General features: G+C 42.6%; 2 protein-coding genes across 4 annotated transcripts in view; one reads left to right on the forward strand and one right to left on the reverse strand.

Annotated features, from left to right (window-relative positions):
* Positions 1 to 6106, forward strand: part of TP53BP2 (tumor protein p53 binding protein 2) — a 68650-nt gene extending 62544 nt beyond the window's left edge. For all 3 annotated transcript variants that reach the window (XM_048843286.2, XM_048843287.2, XM_075127062.1), the window contains exon 18: positions 3821 to 6106. In XM_048843286.2, the coding sequence (XP_048699243.2) occupies positions 3821 to 3862 (42 nt within the window). In that variant the 3' untranslated portion in view covers positions 3863 to 6106. The remainder of the gene's footprint in view (positions 1 to 3820) is intronic.
* Positions 6107 to 14878, reverse strand: part of CAPN2 (calpain 2) — a 59134-nt gene continuing 50362 nt past the window's right edge. Inside the window, exons 17-21 of the mRNA XM_048843296.2 lie at positions 14680 to 14748; positions 13120 to 13198; positions 11439 to 11555; positions 9891 to 9949; positions 6107 to 7193 (exon numbers count right to left, since the gene is read on the reverse strand). Of these exons, the coding sequence (XP_048699253.2) occupies positions 7170 to 7193; positions 9891 to 9949; positions 11439 to 11555; positions 13120 to 13198; positions 14680 to 14748 (348 nt within the window). The 3' untranslated portion in view covers positions 6107 to 7169. The remainder of the gene's footprint in view (positions 7194 to 9890; positions 9950 to 11438; positions 11556 to 13119; positions 13199 to 14679; positions 14749 to 14878) is intronic.

The raw sequence follows: 14878 nt of genomic DNA on the forward strand, positions 1-14878 counted from the left end.
CACACTGCCCTTCCTCCTTATATCTATTCTCCTACCCACAGCTGTATCCTTTCTTCATTTTCTTCCCTCTCAATGCTAAAATCCAGCGTGGAGATTACCTGGACATCTCCCCCAGATTCCTAGTTTAAAGCTCTCTTAATCAGTTGTGCCAACCTCCATCCTAGAAGTCTATTTCCTTCCCTACTTGGATGAAGTCCATCCCGAGAGAACTGTTCTCTGTCCATGAATGCCTCCCAGTGGCCATACATCCCAAAGCCCTCTTTATAGCACCACTGCCTAAGCCATCTGTTGATAGTCATAATCTTGTCACACCTTTGTTGCCCTTCTGTAGGAACAGGCAGAATCCCACTAAAGATCACCTGAGCCTCGATTTCCTTAAGCATCTTCCCCAGCCTGGCATAGTCTCCTGTAATACTTTCCAGTGAGAATCTAGCCATATCATTTGTTCCCACATGAGGGCTAATTAGGGGATTCTTTCCTGCTCCTGTTAGGATCTTTTTCAACCTCAGGTCTACATTCCGTATCTTAGCACCTGGAAGACAGCACACCCTTCTATTCTCTGGATCAGCTCTGGTTACAGGCTTGTCTCTTCTTCTCAGTAAAGAGTCCCCAATCACGTAGACCTGCCTTTTCCTGGTGACTGTGCTGTTCTCCAGTCTATCCCCTGTTCCCTCTGGCTGCAAGTTCTTTCCATTCCTATTCTCCCTTGTAATCCTCTTCAACCCACCCTGTATCGCCCCAGGAGGATATTGGTGTAGTCTCCATTGACTCTTCCCCTTTTCCTATAGGACTAGCTGCTCTTCTCTTCTTCCTTGCCCTTCCACCTTCAGTGACTACCTGCTGAGCCTCTTCTTCATTTTCCAACTCTACAAACCTATTCTTGAGCCCTATTTCTCCTTCACTAGCCTGTCTTTTCCTCTGCCTAGTTCTTTTAGTCACATGCTTCCAATGACCACTTTCCTCACCCAGCAGTCTCCCCTCAGAATTCCTCAGTCCTGCTTCCATCTGCAAGTCTGAGCTTTTTCCCTTCAGATACCTTCAAAGGTCTTTGCTCAATAATCTGCTCGAACCCCTTTCTAAACTCAACCAGACTTTCCACCTGCATCTCCAAACCTCGGATCTTTTCCTCCATCAGCTCTATCAGACGGCATTTCATGCAGACAAAACTCTTACCAAGTACCCCCTCCAGTATCATGTACATATACCGCAGCTTCCACATCCACTCATCTTCATCGTGTTTTCCACTACATGGGTCACGCCCACTGCTGCCTCTGTATCTGTCATGGCCTCCCACCTAAATCCTGTTAATCTGGGAAACACAAACCACACCAAAACACCACCACCCACAGCAAAAACAAATCTCAAACAAACACCACAAGACAAACTCCCACTGAAACTCCCCTGTTTACAGCTCTGTTTGCTGGCTCCAGTGTCACGACAGCTGTCTGTTAGAGAGCTATAAAATGTAAGTGTAGCCAAGCCCTCAGACTGAGGCTCAGGAGTCGCAAGTGGCTCTTTGCAGCACATGATGATATTACTGTAATGATTTAATTATTGACCAGTCAGAGTGCTGTTACTATGTTATTAACCAATTGGAAAATACTTGGTCGGCCATTTTTGCTGTGATTAAAATGATATATAATACATAAAAATAGTAAAGGAAACCATGAATTCACAGTACTGTGGCTCCTTTGGGTAATGTTGATTGCTAATTTGGCTCTGGGAACCACTGAGGTCTGAGTATCACTGGTCTAGGGGCATCAGGATTGAGAGACATCCCTGATCAGTTTTGGATGGGCATGCTGTTCATGCCAAGCTGTGGGGACAGAGAGGGAGCACTCCATGAAGTAGCAGCTCTGCAAAAGACTCCACTGCTTCTGGGGGCATTTGGAGAAGAGGTCAGGAACAGAAACTAAATGTCTCTCCTCCTCCAGTGGAAGGACTGTGCCTGTGGCGATACTGCAGGGATTGTTTCCCCTCCAAGGCTGAGCAAGAGCACAAGTGTGAGAACACGAGAAACCTCTGTTCTCCTGTGACAGTTTAAAACCTGTAAAGCAATAAACCTTTGGAAGCTTCTTAGCTATTTTGAGCCTCACCACAGTGGAATTCCTGTCCTCTTCTCTGGAAGGACTAGAAGACCCAGAATTAAACATGCTAGCCATTAAAGTTTTGGAGCTGCCTATTCAGTCTTCAGTCGATTAAGTATTCATAGGGCTTGTCTACACTACTGAGCGGGGTCGATCTAAGATGCACAACTTAAGCTACGTGAATAGCGTAGCTGAAGTCGACGTGCTTAGATCTACTTACCGCGGTGTCTTCACGGCGGTAAGTTGACAGCTGACGCTCTCCTGTCGAGTCCGCTTGCGCTTCTTGATCTGGTGGAGTACCGGAGTCGACAGAGTGCTCAGCAGTCGATTATTGCATCTATACTAGATGCAATAAATCGATCCCCGCTGGATCGATTGCTGCCCACCGATCCAGTGGGTAGTGTAGACAAGCCCATAACTAAATGATCCTTCGTTAGCCTCTGAGAAAAGTGCTTGGACACTGCAAACATCCGTGGCATTGCCTGAAACTCAGGTCTAGGTGTTTAGCCCGGAGAGATTGATTCAGTAGTTTGACACATTCTTTCTCATTTGTATGATATCACAGCTGCTTTCCCCTTTGAGGTTAAGTACATTCGGTGAGTCTAGGATTAATGATCATCTGCTTCAATACTTTCTGTCTGGAAGATTATTCTTGCCAGCCATGTTAGTGAAACTTACCAGGCTATGTGAGAACTCTGCTGAATCCTATGTGAATGGCAAGATAGTGGCTACAAGTCTTCAAACCCTAATTATAATACAGATGTTGACTCTGTCTGTGCAAAACGGAAACACTTTGGGCAATGTCAGATTTTTAATGGACTTGATCTGTTGGTAGCTTTTAATATCTGATTTTATATCTCTGCTGATGGTGAAAAATGACCAAATGGATTTGAGTTCTGGTGGCTGTCTACAGTTCTTCTCTTCAGAAGCAATTTACTGACTGTGATAGGAACTTGCTGTATTCAAACACTGAGACACTGTTTGATACATATGGATATGTGATTGGTTTGGATTGTGGAAGATCTTAAACCTGTTTTGGGGCCTGACATTTAAAGGGGTGTTGACCAATATTCAGTGATCAAAGCAGGGAAAATGTCATACTGACTGTCCTCACAGAACCAGACAATTGGTAGCGATTATCTATAACATATGGGTAGATTTTTGTTTTCTTCTTTTTTCAGATTACCTGTTGCTAGTCAAAAGCTGTTCGATATGCACCGAGATGAATGAAATCAAATAGACTGTAGACCCTGATCTCTCCTTTTGTTTATCAAATATAATAGAAATACCTTCTAAAGCTCACTGCGCAGTAGAGATCACTTATTGCACGACAGCCTATCTGAATAGGACTGAATGTTCCTAAGGGCTTAGATAATTTAGAATTGCTTGCTTTTCAATGTATTGCTTTTGACATTCCTATTACTCTGCTACGGAGTTGTCACAATTGATACATCCCTGTGATATTTTTATGCTTGCCTGGAGAAAGTTTTAAAAAAAAAATCTTTGCAATTGCTACTTTTTTTTTTTTTTAAAGTTGCCTCTGTGGGAATTTTATGTAAGTACTCCTTTGTCACCGAAGATGATGTGTATATAATTAGACACCAGTGGCTCGTGGTATTCATGATAGAAATTCTTGTCTACATTTACTTTTCTTAAATTTAAGAATTGCTGCCCCATTATACTCTTTTTTTAACATTTTTTAAATCCTTTTTTTTCCTTTTTCTCCCCCACAGCTGTACCCAAGAATTAAACCAAGGCAAAGAAGCTTGGCATGAAATTGCACAGACTCCTGAGTCATGAAGTTCTGATCATGGGTGATTTATCACTTCTATAAAAGAAATCATTCATTTTGTGTTAGTTCCAATTTCATGAGACTTATGTTAATAACAATGTAACTTGAAAGCAATGAAGAATGTGCTTGAAAACAAATGAAGGATCAATGGATTCACAAATGGAGGAGGGCATTCCATAAGCTGAAATGCTGCTTACAAGCAAATGACGCTGTGCTACATCTGGCCTAAGCAAGCCTAATGTTCAACTAGTGCCCACTCTGCTTTTCCAAATGACACATACATACAGGAACAGAATTCACTTTTTTTTTTTTTTTTTTTTTAAATTTCGAGCATCATATGCAATCAACTTTTCAATTACTCAGTGAGGGAGTTCATGTTCCACACAACTGGCTTTCTCCAAATCTGTTTTTGGCTTTGTTCCTAGTGGAGGAAATTAGTCATCTGAGCTACCCACAAAGTACCCAAAAGCACATTTCTGTAAGCAGAGTATTTGTTAAAGTGGCTGAGTTAAAGTTTTGAAGATAAAACAGTGCATCTAACAGTGAAGAACTTTTTGACCAGTCCATTGAGCAATAACTATAAAATGCTGTAGCATCTTAGGAATTCCATGTATTCAAAATACTTTGTGCTATATCAGAGGTAATGTAGTTTTAGAATCTGTTTGTACAAAAAAAAAAATCCTGTATTTATTGTCTCTTTTTGTAACTGAAAATTAAGCGTAGAAACTTTCTGTAGCCTTTAAAACTTACAAACTTTGTTATAATATGTGTTTATTTTTTGTTAATTGTGATATGATTAAAATGGTGTCTCCTCTGAAGATTTAATTCTTTGGCATTTCATGTCCAACTCTATCCATGACATCTGCATTAGCATGTCACTGAGAAATCTCAACCTGCTATGCAGATACATAAACACAATACATTATAACATCCTGGAATATGCCAGTAATCAACTATTACAGTATAAGTGTGGAAAACATTCTTTGACTTATAACTTTCATCTAACCTGCTATGCAGCCATATCTGTTGTTAGTTCTAGGAATAACATGAAGGTTATAAGTGACTGCTAGATCTTCTTAAGTAAATTTAATTACTCTATACAGATATATTTTTTTAAATGGAAAGTTTTATAGCAGAAGAATTACTTCTAACTAGCCTTTTCCTCTAGGATAATCTTATAGGTGATATTACTGTACTATTCATAGCTTTGTTAAAGACATGTCAATAAAACTTGAAGTTCAATAACCTTTCCTTGTAGGAAAGGAGTCTGAGTCCATGAATTTCCTGGACAATCACTACAATCTACAAATACAAACTGAAAAAGTTCTCTGACCCACACTCTGCAGTGTGATCTTTCTACTCCAGCTCAGGATTTGGGAATTGTACTGTATATGGCTTTGTGAATGTGTGATCTCTCATTAGATCTGGTGAAAAGGGTTGTCAGACTGACATGAACATGTGGAACTGGATAGCTCAGGGGATTGGCAGTGGGCAAAAGTGCTTGTAACCTCTAGGACCAACGTAGTTTAGCAATGATGTATAGTAACCATTTACCTAGTTTGAGCAATGAGCTTAATTGTTCAAACCAGTGAGCTGATGCATGGCTGCATGCTGAACAAAAGATGCAAGTAACAGAGGCCCTGCTGGAATCCTTGGTAGGCAAGAAGATCAAACCTGCTGCCCATCTGGGCCTGGGTTGCTGCTGTCAGACCCTTGCTGGATAAATAGGAGTGCCATTGCCCAGCTGAAAAGACCTACCAACACATGGGGCCTTGCAGTAGGAAGGCCATGCTCAGCAGTGGAGCAAAGACTTTTACCGTGCACAAGCAAAAGCTCTACCACCACACAATTCCTCAGAAGTTTAGATGATAGTAAATGCAACTTGGTCATGAAATTGAAGTCTGTTAATGTTCATAATCTCATGCTTATGCTTTTAATAGGGGGCCATGTACATGTATTGGATACTTGGTAATTTCATGCCTTCGGTATGCAGTGTAGTACTTTATAGATGCCTTTCCTGTATCTCAATTATCAGCATTGCTTTCTACAGCAGACTTAAAAGAACATGTAACCTGTGATTATGCAACAAATACACAGCATATAGAAACGTGTTGCAGTGAACCTAAGATTGTGTCCCCTGCTGTCCCCCCAAAAAATTATTCTGTTGACAATCAGGGCTTTATGCACCCAACTGATCCCCATTATAAAGAAACACCTTCCAGCTGGACCAGGCCTGAATTGTCTTTATTTCTATTGTTGCCTTCACTTCTCCCAGCTACTTATTCAAATAATGTTACATTCATTACATTACATTCGTTTTGTAAGGTTTAAGGGGTTTTATTATTTTTATAATTCATAACCAGTGATGTTCCCTACCATACATGGCAGCATTTGTTCCCCCTTGAAGTCTTTGGTTGATGACACAGATCTTACTGGTAGCAATCCTCTTGCATGGGGATCAAATATCAGACTAATAAGATCTTGTCCTCTCTTACGTGTATGGTTTCCTGCTGGTCAAACTGCCATAAACTACTTAATCCAATCCTTCAAAATACGGTTAACCCAAAGAATGCTATGGTTTTCATGTATGAAACAGGATTACCAATGCATTTAAGGGGTAGCAAGATTGCAATAGGAAGTTTATTCAGTGTGTTGCTTATTTAAAAGGCAACATTGGCCATATTTAAAAGGGAATATTGCTCTAATTTTAAAAGGAATAGTTCTTCTAATAGGTAAAAAACTGAAGGGCAATGGGCCCCTACTGCTTTCTCTATTCAGACCTCCCACTTACCTCTTTTTTTTTTTTTTTTTAAATAGCCACTATTCATTCCCAGGCGGCTTAAAAATGCCAACAAACTACAAACTTCACTTCCTTCTAATTTACAGTGAAAACTGCTGTTCCTCAGAAGTCACATTTAACTGCACTTTAAATATCTTCCTGATTAAATGTAAAACAGATCAATTAAGCAAAATTGTCAAAAATAGAACTGAAGAATTATATACAAAAGTAGAGCTTTCACCCTGAACTTATAAAGGTAGTTAAAAATATCCAGTCTGTGTGTATATATAATGAGACTGCAAGCTTTTGTATTGTTGGAGTTTTGGTTTTTCAGGTACTTCAAAATATTCTACCCATCCCCTCCTACACACTAGTTTAAACATCTCCATTTAAAAATGTAAGGAACAGGTTGATGTTGGGATACAGTAGGGTCAGGTTATTGCAAGTTGTATGAACGTTTTTGCATTATCTTGATTCCATGAGATGTCTTCAGCTGAGGTCAGTTATTGCTTCAAATGCTAGTAAAACACAACCACTAGTGGAGAGAAGGAAAAACATGAATTAAGGGCTGTCCTCATCTACCGTAAAACATAAAGCACAATGCAAGTTTAGCAAGATGTATATCAACAAGTTCTTGAGATGATGCAGTCTGGACAAGAACATATTTAGTGCAAAGAAGGAAAATCTATTCCTGTAGAATGGTGGTTCTCGAAGTCGGTACACTGCTTGTTCAGGGAAAGCCCCTGGCAGGCCGGGCCTGTTTATTTACCTGCCGTGTCCACAGGTTAGGCCAATCGCGGCTCCCACTGACCGCGGTTTGCCGCTCCAGGACAACAGGGGCTGCAAAAAGCTGCCCAGGCCAAGGGACGTGCTGGCCGCCCTTCTCATAGCTCTCATTGGCCTGGAGCGGCGCACCACGGTTAGTGGGAGCTGCAATTGGCCGAACCTGCAGACACGGTAGGTAAACAAACTGGCCCGGCCTGCCAGGGGCTTTCCCTGAACAAGCAGCGGACCGGCTTTGAGAACCACTGCTATGGAAGACATTGTGGGATATTTCCTGAACGCCTTACATTTGTAGACTTTTTGTTTAGGTTACAAATGCATATGAAATATAGAACAAATGTTATCAGTTGCATCCTTGTGCAGTGAACTGCCTGAAATGTTCCTGTCACATTTTAAGGTCTGAATTGTAAACACCTTTTAAAATTAACCAACTTCAGCTATTCTCTTATAGTAATGTAACCTGATTTTGTCACCAGAAGATAACAACCTTACTCCAAGTAGCATTCAAATTACTTGGAGCAACACGAGCTTATCTCATACACTGAGGACTTGTCTCTGCAGGGACATTAAGATGAATTAACTAAAGCTGTGAAGTACATTAAACCCATGTGTGCACTCTCATTCAGAAGTAAAGTGGCCTTAGTTTACATTAGCTGAATCCCCTTTGAAGGAGAAAAGAAGTGGTAGAGGATACAATTATAGGGGTGGAGGCATGAGAGGACTTTGGGAAGATGGAATGCACAATGACCTACTATTGATGGGAAAACTAGGAAATAGGAGAACTAGTACTCCTGGGGAATTCTGCACTACTGCACACATGCATAATTAATTATCTGTGCATATTTTTAATTTTTTGTGCAGAAAAAAGTTTTTGCTGAAATGTTGCTGCAGTTCTGCCTTTTGCCCACCAGAAGGTGTTGTGGCGCTAGAACAAAGCAGCAGCTCCCAGCCATCTAGGGAAGAGAAAAAGCCTGCCTTCTTTGCAGCACCGGCCAGGCCAGGAGACTGGGGCTATGGGGAAACAGACAGCGTGGGGCTGATGGGGGCAGGGGGTTGTCAGATGGGCTCATAAGGGCTAGTAGTGGGAGGACACACTGGGGCAGAGGCTGAATGGGAGTGGAGGCGCAGGGCCACATGGTGATTGGGAGGGGGTGCAGAGCTACATAGAGACAGAGGGAGGGGGTACAGGAGTACAGAGCCACATGGGCATGGGGGGAATGGGTATCTGAGTGGGATGGAAGGACACTAAGGACAGGGGGTGCAGGAACACATGGGGATGGGAAGATGTGCCTGACTGGGAGAGGCTAGGAGGTCAGCCAGAGTCTGCATGGGGGAAGCTCCATAACAATCCCCCCCCTCCCCCCGCAAAAAAAAAAAAGAAAAAAAAAACCTGTTCCATACTTTTCCCACCCATACCCAACAACCCTCCAAGTTCATAGCCAGGTTCCTTCCCAGCAATTTACTTCCCTCTCCCTCAGCTCCTCTGTTACCCCTGACTCCCCCAAGCCTTTGCACTGCTTCTGAGGGCTGAGGGAAATAAGGTTCTGTATTGTAGTTCAAATGCATTAGTATTCAGAGTTCTGTATTAATATACCTAGTAAGGAATCTATTTGTCAAAAAACATATTCTTAATCTTTTTTGTTGTCTGTATTGTTACAGACATACTTGCCCACAGGTATTTTGAAATAAATGACCAAAAATAATTGAAACTGGTGTGACTATATTGTTATTTTGACAAATAAAATATGCAGAATTTTGCAGATTTGTAAAATATTGTGCACATAATTTTTAATTGTTTGTTGAATATTTTTGGCACAGAGTTGCCCCAGGAGTAAACTAGGCAGGCTGCAATTGAAATTCATCCCAGTGAAATAGAAGGTTATTAACTAAGTATAGGTGCTGGAACTGGGGGTGTTGCCTCATGCCCTGGCTTGAAGTGGTTTCCACTATATACAGGGTTTACAGTTTGGTTCAATGGCTCTCTGCACCCCCACTCTACAAATTGTTCCAGCACCCCTGACTGGAAGAGGCCAACGTGAGCAAGTAGAGAGTGATATAAATGGATTAGAGAGAGATTTACCTTCTTTAATCACATGCACAAAGAACTCTCGACACAGAAGATACCAAAATCTTTCTTGTGCTTAGATTCCCAACTCGGTGTGAAACTGGCACACTAGAGAGTGCATCAACCATCCGATGAAGTGAGCTGTAGCTCACGAAAGCTCACGCTCAAATAAATTGGTTAGTCTCTAAGGTGCCACAAGTACTCCTGTTCTTTTTGCGAATACAGACTAACACGGCTGTTACTCTGAAACCTGTCATCCCAAATGTATAGATCCTGTACTACCAGGGGAAACAGCTTTTAGAACCGAACGAGCATTTTTCTCCTAAACCATCTCAGCAAGCCACAGATCTGTGCTGTTGATCCCAAGCAGGGTTATTAACTTACAGTGATAAGGTTCATCTCCACTGTTCCACTTTTCTCAACATCCAGTTTCTTAAATATTTCTGTCAGAGAAGAGAGAAATAAGATGTGTGTATGAAGAAAGCCGTGGGAACCGGAAGCTGAATCTCGACTATGTCTCGACTATGAATGTTTAAATCTGAGACAAAGGGACAAATTTAGGGTTTGAAAACAACCTTTTAGAAAACCAAACCGAGAGAAATCTCATGAAAGCTGCTTCCTTTTTTTTTTTTAAATAGTCCACTATTTACAGCAAAAACAGTGCAGCTTTGTCCTAGTGCATGAAAACTAGCGGCTGCTCAGTTCAAGCTGAGTGAAATGAAAAAAATAAACAAGCAACATAAAGACTGTAATGTTAAATTGTTTGAAAAATTATTTTAATGGTCCATCATACGGTTAGAACACTGGTAAGGAGAGTTGTCTGTGAAAATACGTATTCTTTTAAAGCTGTTGCAAACTGAAGTGCTTTCTATTTTTGTCACGTTAGCACTGGAGGTGCCATTCACAAGGGGGATGTAGGTGCCCAGCTGCCACTTTAGGCCACATAACGCCAACGTTTAACCACCACTGGCATTCAGAAAACCAGAACTCAGCTGCCGCTTAACCCTGGAGGCTCCTAAAGTCCCATGCTGTCTAAGTGGTAAGTTCCTATGGCGCCTAAATTGCTGCTGGTGAGCCTGTGCAAAACCAGGTAAATCCTGACACCACTGAGCAGCTGGATGCCTCACTCAGGCTTAAGTCCCACAAGAATTCACAAGCTAGGTATTCTCACGCCTGTCTCGCCTGCAGGGCCTGATTCAGTAGGCATCCTCCCACTGGCACCTAAGAGCACTCCTACTGGATTGAGTCCCGCACAAAACACAGTGGAGGTGGTGCCTCCCCGCATCCAAAAGCTCAGTGGTTAAAGCATTCATCCAAGAGGTGGAGACCAGGGATAAAATTTTTCACTCTGGCTGGTTCATGGCTGGTATTCAAACCCTGGTCTTCCCCCTACCAGCTGCAACCACTGACTAAAGAGTCATTCTCATGCTCTCTGGCCGAATGACTAAAAGTATTTCAAACAAGTGGAACAATTTCAACAGGTGAGACTGACAGATCCCACTCAGCATGCTGGCTTCTGTAAATCCCGTTTTTAGGCACCTAATTCTCCCCCTGCATTGTATGGGAAGCCTGGACAACTCACTTAGGGTTGTGAATTCCACTAGGCAGCAGGACAGCTAGATGTTAAACAGTTTAATGCCTAAATCCCCCTTATGAATCTAGTTTTTGGCCGTGGGGTGTAACTAAAGCATGTAACAAAATGTTTTAAGCCCAATCCTGCAGTCTGATCTATGCAGACAGATCCTTGCACCCCTGGGGAAAGTACAACTGTCTTTCTGCGCAGATCAGAATGTAGGATTGGAATCTCGGCTTTTCTCAAATTTATTCTGGTGCAAAGCCAGGAGCCTTGAGTTAGAATAAGCCTGGACCTTATACAATGCAGCAAGGCGAGGGGCTGCTCACAATGTGAAGATTTATTAAGAACATACTTACTGAACAAAGTTTCCAGCCGAATCAAGCACCTGACAAAATTATCAAAGTCAATGATAAGCTGCTCATCTGCGAAACGAGCCACAATGACTTGGTGCAGCTGGCAAGTCAGCTTGAACCCTACAGGGCAAAATAAAAGGTGAAAACATTTGGCCACCTAATAATGCAATCAGGTGTTGGTGAAATAGCAGGAGCAATGTGTATGTTTTTGTTTAAAAAAAAAAAAGTTGTTTTAAGATCACAAAGTCTTTGCAAACTGGGAGCAATGTTGGAAAATTTTCATATCTATATTGGCTACTTGGTGACATCTGTGTGTCTAGTTTTCAAATTGCTTTTTTAACTATTGAGCTGGTTGGTTATGATGGGTTCCTTTGTTTTTCTGTGGGCATTTCTAAGTTGTTTGGTATTAGTGCTGATTGGCTGAGCCGACTCCATGTACTCAGGAGGACTAGCAGAACTTAATTTGATTCACTGTCTTAGAGGGAGCGGCTGTCTTCTGTGGACCAGTCAGAGAAAAATGATTGATGGTAAGGAGCAGCTCTGTACTGTAGTAAGTGTGGGCTGTGTCTTACCCAAAGACCATTCAGAATTTGAGGGGCACAGAACTGCTGCCTACTGGTTCCAAGACCCCCAAAGGGAAAGCAGTCTTTCCACCAAGGAAGCCAAACAGTGATATCTGATCTTACCCACACAAACAGAACAGCAGGTGGGGATGATTAGGGGTTGTTCTAGGAGGGTTCAGGTGGGATTGTTGGTAGAACCCATGGCTTTGCAACCTTGTGAACCTCTCCAGCAGTTTAGATAAGCATTCAAACTCTGACTCTTGAGACTAGCCCATCCATAGCTGAATATGTACTTTCACTCTATTGAAGCTGGTTTACAGTGTAATTGTGCTGTGCTGATGCTGGTTTCCAGCACCCAGCTGTGGTATGAAGATCTTCAGTGGATGTTATGCTTTTATGAGGAGCTTTGTCTGGGTGCCAGTTCATTCTGGGCTTGTGTATTTTATTCCCCTTGTAGGCATTGTGCAATGGACATAAGAATCCAGTGTACAGCGCACTGGACTGGGTCTCAGGAGACCTGTCCTCTATTCCCAGCTCTGCCACTGACCTGCCGGGTGACCTTGGGCAAGTCACTTTCCCTTTCTATGCCTCTGTTTCCCCCTCTGTAAAATGGGGATAATGATATTGACATCTGTACTAAAGCATTTTGAGATCTACTGATGAAAAGTGCTATAGAAGAGCTTAGTATTATTATTTAATGGTGATTCATCAGAGGAGGTGCTTGCATTGATTGCCTCCTCTTCATGGGCAACCTGGCCAACTCTATCACTGAAGGAAGTCAGCCTGTGGATCCTGGTTGTTAAGGGCCTTCTCATCATCCTACTGTGCCAGGTCCTAAGTGAGAGTAGCCCCAAACAGGAAGCCACTCATCTGGGCCACTTTTAATGTGCCTCAATTGCTGAGTATAGCCAGATATCATGGCCAACCACCAGAGAGAAAGATGAGTGTACACAATAAGCCAGTGTCACTGGTAAAGATCACTGAAATGGTTACACTGTATTTACACCAGCACCTATTGACTTTGATTATTGGTCTAGATAAGGGACTTGAAGTGGCATAACCCTATACTGCATACAGGCAGATAAATGTTGGGTAATACAGCTATAGAGGAATGGAAGTACCTGCTTCTTCTAATGCTCTCCGCATCTCATAGGAGTTCATGGTACCAGAGCGATCGACATCTATTTCCCTATAGATTTTCTGTAGAACACAAAATCCAGTGTTGGAGATCATCAATAATTAAGAGCTGGTTATTTTGACTTCAGCCAGAAGTCAGATAAATGCCTGTGGAAAGCAGAGTCTCTGCTTTCCTGAGAAATGGAACCTAACATGGATTTTGGATTGATTTAATTAGTGTCAGTCATACAACTGCTCCTAGGGCTTGTCTTCACATACAGAGCTACACCAACTGCACTGGGGAAGGTGCTTTAGTGAAGACGCTGCTACGGGAGAGCTTCTCCCATCGGCGCAGATACTCCATCTCCCCAGGAGGCAGTAGCTATGTCATCAGGAGAAGCTCTCCCATCGACATAGCACTGTCTACGTGGGGGGCTAAGGTCAGTATAACTACATCACTCAGGGTGTGGATTTTTCATACCCCTGAGTGACATAGTCATACCGCTATAGGGCTGTCGTGTAGACCTGGCCAAGATGGAGCCATAGCTAATCCTTTCAGTGCAGCATACAGTAGGGAGGAGACTCAAGGAAGTCACCTGAAAGTGCGGTGATCGCAGGGTAAGTACAATGTGGGACTGCAGAACCACTGACAAAGCAGGCACTGTCTAGCACTTGGTCCTGTGTCAAAGTTATCAGACCTGTAAGTGAAAAGGCTAAGGATGTGGGAGGGATGTGGAGCTAACGTGAGGAGCAGTCACAGGAGCTGAGGTGGCTCCACCTTCTGCTCTTCACCCTAGAATTCTAAAGAGCAGCTGACTTGTCTCTAGGGCTTTAAAACTTAAAATCCCAGGGGGCAGATCCTTAGCTTGTGTAAATTGTCTTAAACCAGCTGAGGCTCCGCCCCCCTGTTTTAAACTGGTCACAGAGAGTGAACCAGCCAGAGGGTCCCAGCTCCCTGTGTTTGGGGTTGCCGTCAGTGTGGTCCCCAGCTGTAAAATGTGGAGTTATCTGATAACAGAAGTCTAATACTTTGTTTCTTTTATCTACTGTTGCTTTCCGTGGCCATTCTGGAGGCCTATTATTTTTATAAAAATAACTTTTTAAAATTTGAGTGGCTGGTGAAGCTGATGTGCAAGTAAGGGCAGGAATTCCCAGTGAGGAAAGGATAGGACTGAAACCGTCCTGCCTTTACGTTCTGCATTTGTGGTCTGTGTGTGCCATGGCCTTGTGATGCTCAAGGCCACGCTAGTCCCACTGAGCCCCATCCTGCAAGATGCTGTGTCCCTCTTGACAGGCACTGAGTGTCCCCAGCTCCCACTCACTTAGTGGGAGTGGAGGAAGTTCAGTGCCTCACAGAACTGGGCCGGGGAGCAGGTTTTTACTGAAGAACTCAATCTTTCCGTTTAACAATATGTGCTCAGAATTGCCCATATAGATAGATATACTGTACCCACAATATACATATAGATTTACACCCACAGTGCTCCAACAGCCATTGAACAGACCAGACTACATTGACACAAGTAGTATACTGTATGTTCCCTTCTACAGAAATCATATCTTACTTGATATTTCTGTATCTTTGTCCAGAGTATGTAGAACTCCTTCAGTCCCAGTTTACCGCTTCCATCCGACTGCAGGAAGAGTTAAGGCAACCTCTTTGGATGGCAGGAAAGAAATGTTTTCCCTCCTCTACATTAGGTTTGCTTTAATATAATCTCAACACTGTTTTTCTGATGTCAAACTTAGAGAAGGATGCAAATC

The sequence above is a fragment of the Caretta caretta genome, chromosome 3 (genome assembly GCF_965140235.1).
Source record: "Caretta caretta isolate rCarCar2 chromosome 3, rCarCar1.hap1, whole genome shotgun sequence".
NCBI lineage: Eukaryota > Metazoa > Chordata > Testudines > Cheloniidae > Caretta > Caretta caretta.